We start from the raw sequence: 7,865 nt of genomic DNA on the forward strand, positions 1-7,865 counted from the left end.
GTCCATGCTTTTCCATCTCTATCATATAAATGGCACTGTGATGATACCATTATTGTTATAGTCATGTGTGCTACATAAACATCATTGATGATAATGACATTTCTGATGATGTATTAGGGTTAGGATTAGGGCTGGGGTGGCAACAAGGCACAGGAAAATGAGGGAGCAGGTAAAACGAAGAAATTGGATTGGGCCTAAGACTTTAGTCATTGAAAGCCTATATTCAAGCTGTCCACATCCTAGAGACTGAGGAATGACAGGTCGTCCTTCTGAAGATCACAGACATCAATAAGAGATGTAATGTGTAAATTTGTTATTGTTTTTTTCTTTTTTTCGGAATGCATTGGTTTGTCATTTATTTAGTGGCTCCTTTTTTGTAATTAATTAAAAAAAAATTCATTCTATAGAGAGCAATTAGGGGCCGGTGTGTAGGAGTGTCATTTAAGTTTATTTCTATTCACATAAATTATTGATTTTTCTACATTTGTGCATGCAAGTGGGCACCCTCAACAGTTGGTGAGGGTACAAGGAAGCAGATACTGTCATTGATCTCAGCCTTAACCACCGCAAATGAATGAAACCTGCAAAATATAAGGGCACTAAAATGACTTCATCTTGTTTTCTCACTTTGTTTGTTTTGCAATAAATTCTAAGCAACAGTCAATGTGATCACTCTTTGGAATCATTTTTTGAAAAGAAGGAAGTTGCAGCTACGCTATATTTAAGACGTACAGGCACTATACTACAGGAAAATACTTTCAGACCACTTGAGGGAGCAACAGCTGAGTCCATGCCCCAGAATCACTCCAGTAGCCTCCCCAGAATTTCAACTCAAATTGCAGGGCCCAATGTTGTGATGGTAAGATCAGCTCCAGGTCCAAGTTGACCAATATAACATTTACAAAATATTTTTGCATGGATTATGGAAACTGATGGAAACAATGTGTTGTAGGGATAAAATGCCAAATTGACTTATGGCTAAGCCACGCCCCCCTCCACTCACTCGGACAAACTATCAACATTTAGTGACGGGGTGCTATGGCAGGTGTCACAGTACATGGCATTTCGCAGGAGGCAATTGATGATTTTTTCCGGACATAACGATCAGATGTCATTGAGAAGTAACCAAAAGGGCCTAAACTACGCATTGGAGGGATATATTCATCATTTTATTGTTGAGAAGGTCGATTAAAAGCTTAAATTACAAGCCAAAATTTACAGGTCACAGTGTACGCTTGTGAACCGCATCTCGTTGCCGTCCCCATCAAAGACAACAAGTTAGCTTGGCTCAGAATATGAGAAAAGGATAACGGCCTTTTTACCATCTTTACCAAGAGTGTCTCTCCGTTAGTTTGGTGCTACAGTATTTACACTGAATCATTCAGCATAACGTTTGCCAATCTTTGTTATCTCTGCCATTACAGATAAGTTAATGAAGCTAAGCTCCAGAAGTTAACGTTAGCTTAACTAGAGCCCTTTGGACAACAGCTAACAATGATGTACGATCACCAAAGTACAAAACTAGAACAAAATAGGCTAATGAACTCCCAGCAAACAAGGTGACATGATGAACAACGCAGCTAGGAGCTAACGTTAGGCTAACTTTAGCTAACGTTAGCTAGAGATGTTAAAGATAACTTTATATTTCTTTCCAGCAAAGTGACAATATGTTGCCTCAAACACAATGTTGACTTACCTTAGAACAGATGTAGACATCATTGTTAATCTTATTCACGTTGAGTTGATGTTGTGGTCTAACGTTACCACACAACTTTATCCAAAGGAGACACTTTTCTCGGTTGAGATGTGGTTTAAAGTGTAAAAAATACACCTCGTCGCCCAGCCTCTCAGGATACCTTGTGTCTGAGTTGCATGTACCCCATGCACACAGTTTGACCATTTTTAAACTTCAAATTTCCGAAAAAGCTCATAAAACCAAACACAACTGACTTTCTGTAATACATTTCAATGAACGTCCAGGCAGAGAATGTCCGAGTGTATGGGAATGGCTATATGCACTGTGATTGGCTCATCGCGTTTGAGGGCGGGGCTTAGCCATAGGTTAGTTACTGGCAAAGAACAGGGGTCTTTGCAGTAGTAGATCCTGATATGGGCTGAATGGGCGTTTACCCAGGGCGGCACTTTGTCAAGAAGTGTGGGGGGGGCGGCAGGAGTGGCAAGTGCTGGAATTTGTAATTTACGTGACAACGCCTGAACGCAACACAGGCTCCGCCCCAACTGACTGTATGTTCAGTGCTGTGCTGCGCTGCTGTGTGAGCTGCGTGTTACACACTGTCCATAACAATAATTATGTCAGGTAACAAACTGTTGGCACCATAGGGGGGGTGTTGCCCAGGGCACCATTTAGGCTAGAACCGCCACTGGGTCTTTGGTTAAAAAAACAAAACAAACAAACAAAAACCAAGCACCAGTATATCCCAAGTAAGTGTAGAAAGAAACTGGAATCACCACCTCATAGTTGTATGCTTCAAAGAACCGGTCAGGTTGCAATTACAGTTTACATCCATGTCTGTGAAAACATGGGTGCTTCAAACACCTCTTTACCCTGGCAGCACAGATGATCTATACAATCAGCACAGTTTCAGGGTGGACACCCACGGTTAGTGCTACCAATTCAGTATCTGACCAAATGTCGCCTCTTCTCCTCACAGAGAAGTTGGCATTTGACCTTTTAGATATATAATTAATCATTTTGTCATGTTAGACATTTGTGTGAAATTTTGTCAAAGCTAAAAAATCTTGTTTTGTGACGTAACCTCTGACCACCAAATTCTAATCAGTTAATTGCTGTGTCCAAGTGGACGTTTGGGCCAAATTTGAAGAAATTCCCTCAAGGTGTTCTTGAGATATAGTGTTCACATGAAATGAGACGGCCCCAAGGTCACAGTGAGCTTGACCTTTGACCTATGACCATCGAACTCTAATCCGTTCATCTTTGAGTTCAAGTGGATGTTTTTGCCAAATTCTAAGAAATTCCCTTGAGGCGTTTTTGAGATATCACGTTCATGACAATAGGAGGGATGAATGGACAGATGGAATACCCAGAAACATAATACCTCCGACCAAGGCAATCGCTGGCGCAAAAAATTTAATAGTGCTGTTAATTATTGTGCACTGTCTCTATTGATATAATAGATATGAGAGGAAAATATCAGTGGTTTGAAAGTTGTCTGAAGAGACTTTGCCATTGTGATGTGAACAGATGACTGAAATGCTACAAAAAATCCCTTCGGACTTATTGCTGCTTGCATCCTAGCAGCGGGCAGAGATAAAGTTTCCACTGCCACTTCTGTCTGGAGCATTAGAGGTGAGACGCTTCATCTGTCAAAGCTCTTTTTTATCGAGCTGATCATGTGTTGTTTTGTGAAAGTTTTATTATTACAAATACCTGTGTTGAACCTTAAAACTTAATATTTTGTTGGCTGATGTTTGTAGTTTTTAAACTATTATAGGAAACACAACAGACTGAGGATCTTTTCAGTAGATATCTAAATTGTCTGCTTTACTGGTAATGCACATAAAGGATCATCATGCTGTAGGACTACCTAATCTCAATACAAGCATAAAGATGTAACATTTTACTGCTATTATACCAACATTACATCATCAGTTTATTTGTGAAATTGTATTTAAGCTTTCCCCATGCTGTGGGAAAACAGTTGACTTTGATCTGTTTATCATATACAAGCTGTGACAAGTAATGATGTAGGATGATAATTCAATAATTAACATGTTTATTAGCTGGTTCTGCAGGTGGTACATTTATATTTGGATGAATGGATTTGTGCACACATTTCTATGTAAGTACAACAGGTAAGGAAAACGTGATTCTTATTTTACTTAACTAAAATGTAATTGTACTGAATGTTGTCTTGGGCCAGTTTTAGCCTTTATTTAAATTCTCCTTTCTTTTACTTTATCTTCTTTCACTCTCTTCTGTTTTTTCTTTGAATCCATCTTTTATTTTAACTCTATAATGCAGACATGAGGAGCAACAGGAGCCCAAGTGACTGTATGTAATACTGTTTATATCACTGAATGCACTCAAACAGAAATGTCAGGTCGGTGGTGCATGTAGTAAATGTGGGAATTAAGTTTTTCCCCCCAGTCTTATTTTTCAAAAATTACTTCTAGTTACTTGAATCTTTCAAGGTAAACTGAATATTGTCAGGTACAGCTGTTATGAGTATCTTAAGCAACTTACATGCATGCATGTGTGTTTTATGTCTGATTAAAGCGTGTGGTAAAATAAGATTGTTTGCTTCAGACAATTTAATCTCATTTACTGCACCTCAGTCTGTTTTTCACCCTCCGTCTTTCCCTCCATCACTCTCATTTCTCTTCATCCAGCTGTGTTGTTATGCAGACATGGAGAGCAACAGCAGCCTGAATCCTTTATACTTTCAGCTCACTCTGTTTGCAGACTATGGGCCCCTCAGATATCTGTTCTTCAGTCTGTGCCTGTTGGTCTACATGACTATAATCTCTGCTAACATTGTCATTGCTGTCACAGTCTGCCTACACAAGTCCCTGCATCAGCCCATGTTCATTTTCATCTGCAGTCTGTCTTTTAACTCTCTGTACGGCTCAGCCGGCTTCTTCCCCAGGTTTCTGATGGACATTCTGTCTGACACTCATTTCATCTCACGTCCATTGTGTTTCATTCAGATGTATGTTATTTCCACCTATGCAGCATTTGAGTTTACCATCCTCGGTGTCATGGCCTATGACAGATTTGTTGCTATTTGCCAGCCCTTACACTATCACAGTAAAATGACGTTAAGGATGGTGCAACATCTTTTGGTCTTTGCCGTGTTCTACCCTGCACTTGCATGTGGGTTTTGTCTCTATCTTACTGTTCGATTACCGTTGTGTGGAAATAAACTGCACAAGCTTTTCTGTTCAAACTGGCCGGTGGTGCAGCTCTCTTGCATGGACACAACTGTGAACAACATAGCAGGTCAGCTTGTTGCGATGTCAACCATCTTCATCCCCCTATTCTTCATCCTGTACACCTACCTGCGCATTCTGCTGGTCTGCAGGAGAAGCTCATCTGAAATCAGAGGAAAGGCTGCACAAACGTGCCTTCCTCACATAGTGACATTAATTAACTATACTCTATCTATATTCTGTGAAATGTCATTGAGGCGATTTGAGGCTGATAAAATGAATCCAGTGTTCACAGTTGTTTTGTCTTTAGAGTATTTAACCATTCCACCCATCAATAACCCTCTAGTTTACGGCCTGAGTCTGCCTCAAATAAAAGGAGTGATTTTTAGATTTTTTAAGAAAAGTCCTGCTGCCAAAATGTAAAACTCAATATGCACGTAAAGCAAACAATAAAGCTTTAAAGTACAAAACATGCTTCTGGAATATGCTCAGTATATTCATCCTTGGGTTTTGTTTGCTATCACATTCATTTTAAGGAGACCTATGAATAGAATAAATGTAATCGTAAATAGATAATCTTGAACCATAACTATGATATTAACAAGTTGTAAATGCATGGTTCAACTCACAGTTGCACAGGCTAAAATAAAAAAAGAAATCTCCAACACTCACATTGTGGGTTGATTTTTGTCTCAAATGTAATATATTTCTCAAACATTAAATGTAAATGCTGGTTAGACCAAGTGCTGCTTTTTCTGACATATTGTAGGTGTTTCAGGATTTTAGGTGTGTTTTGTGGCAATTTGGATGCTGAATGTCTCACAATGTTTTTAACTTAGTCTGTTAGTCTGTCTTTATTTTGTGTTTTAATTATTTTTTGTGTTGTGAACTAGTTGCCCTTTGTAATTACAATAACACTACCACTTACATTTCTGCAAACCCAAACCATAATTTTTTCCCTAACCTTAACCAATGTGCTTTTTTGCATAAACCCAACCATTCGCAGGATTCAGGATGTGACCCCTGCTGTCAGCGTAACAGTCCTGTCCACTTTGAATGTCCACTACCCACCTCAAACCCCTCACTATGCATCTTGTGTGCATTTCCCTCACTGAAGACAATAAAAGTGATTGCCTGCATCACAGCCCTGGCAGCAACTATGGTTTTCTTTAGAACGCTTTTTGCATTGGCATACCAACATTTCTTCCAAGCCTTGGCTGGTGAAGTTGCTGTCTGCATTAGCAGAGAATTTTAACTTCACTCCAGCCACCTCTGTATTCCAGTCAGCGAGCATCAGACCTGCTAGCCTCCAACTTTCATCCTGGCCATAGATGTATAATAATATCTCGATACCAGACCCCAAGATTACGCCATTCAGTCCAGTGGAATCACTCACTTAGAGCATACGCCTGAAAAAGTTTATAGTTTGCGGGTTTACTTCAGGTGTATGTGGCCCACTGAATATGCATTGTTGTGTTTCTCCCTCTGAGCTCATAGACTTTACATTGTGATGATGTCACACATTTTAAAATCACTTTTCTTGGCTCTTACAAACATAAAACCTCCCTGCATTAAAAATTCATAACAGAGAGAGTCATAACTGACCTTGTTTTCAGTTTGAGGTGTCCTGTCAACAGATCAACAGACATATGTTTTATAATAGTGGTCTATGGGGAAACTGGTTTTTGGGGCCCAAGGGGATTTTTTTTTACTGCAATATTGCAAGTGACCACTGAAAAACTGGAAGCAAGGCTGAGCATCATATTTGGGGGCCTGACCCTGGCCCATGGGCGCAGGAATGTTGGAGCTAAGGGTGTTGCCTTAACATAAGTGCTTCATACAGTAACTTGTACGAGTTCTAGTCTTTGAGGTTAATCATCCTGATTGTAATTGTGATCTTGATGTTATGTAGCAGCAATTCTGTCAGAAAACCCACTCTGTTTTCTTTGCAGACTTTTGGGCCTGTAAAGCCTGTAGCTTGTTACATAAACTATCCATCCATTTTCAACTACTTATTCTCTGAGAATCGCCACCTTAACGTGGTGGAGGGGTTTGCATGTCCCTGTGAACCTGGGAGCTTTGTTGTCTGGGCCTAATAGCCCCTGGTAGGGTCTCCCGGTCCCGGGGAGGGGCTTGCCAGCAAGCGTCTGGTGGCCAGGCCTTAGGCCATGGGGCCTGGTCGGGCTCAGCCCAAAGAGGTAACATGTAGCCATCACTCTGGGGGCCCACCACCCGCAGGGATAGACATCAGGGTCACGTGCATTGTGTGCCAGGTGGCAGGCATGGGCGGGGCCCCAGGCAGGCTGATTTCTGTCATCGTGGACTGGCTTTGGGAATGTGGAATGTCACCTCGCTGGTGGGGAAGGAGCCGGAGCTGATGCAGGAGGTGGAGCGGTACTGACTAGATATAGCTGGGCTCACCTCCATGCACAGCACTGGTTCGGGAACCAAACTCCTGGAGAGGGGCTGGACTCTCGCTTTCTCCGGGGTTGCTCAGGGTGAGAGGCACGGGTGTGGATACTCACAAGCCACCGGATGAGCGCCGCTGTGTTGGGGTTCTCCCGGAAAAACGAGAGGGTCGCCTCGATGCAACTGCGGGTCACAAAGAGAGGGTCTTTGACTGTTGTTTGTGCATACGCACTGAACAGCAGTGCAGAGTACCTGGCCTTCTTGGAGTCTCTTGGTGGTGTCCTGCAAGGGGTGCAGGCTGAGGATTCCATAGTTCTCCTGGGGGACTTCAATTCAATTTTCAATTTTATTTATAAAGCCCAATATCACAATTTGCCTCACAGGGCTTTACAGCATACGACATCCCTCTGTCCTTATGACCCTCGCAGCGGATAAGGAAAAACTCCCCAAAAAAACCCCTTTAACGGGGAAAAAAAACGGTAGAAACCTCAGGAAGAGCAACTGAGGAGGGATCCCTCTTCCAGGACGGACAGACGTGCAATAGA

The 7,865-nt window shown here is 41.6% G+C and overlaps 1 protein-coding gene across 1 annotated transcript; it reads left to right on the top strand.

Moving 5' to 3' along the window:
- Positions 1–3,810: 3,810 nt before the first annotated feature.
- LOC126393461 (olfactory receptor 51I2-like) lies at positions 3,811–5,334 on the top strand. Its single transcript, XM_050049646.1, has one exon. The coding sequence runs from the start codon at positions 4,204–4,206 to the stop codon at positions 5,332–5,334; it is 1,131 nt and encodes a 376-aa protein (XP_049905603.1). The 5' UTR covers positions 3,811–4,203.
- The last annotated feature ends 2,531 nt before the right edge of the window (positions 5,335–7,865 follow it).

Source organism: Epinephelus moara, chromosome 7 (genome assembly GCF_006386435.1).
Source record: "Epinephelus moara isolate mb chromosome 7, YSFRI_EMoa_1.0, whole genome shotgun sequence".
NCBI classification, from domain to species: domain Eukaryota; kingdom Metazoa; phylum Chordata; class Actinopteri; order Perciformes; family Serranidae; genus Epinephelus; species Epinephelus moara.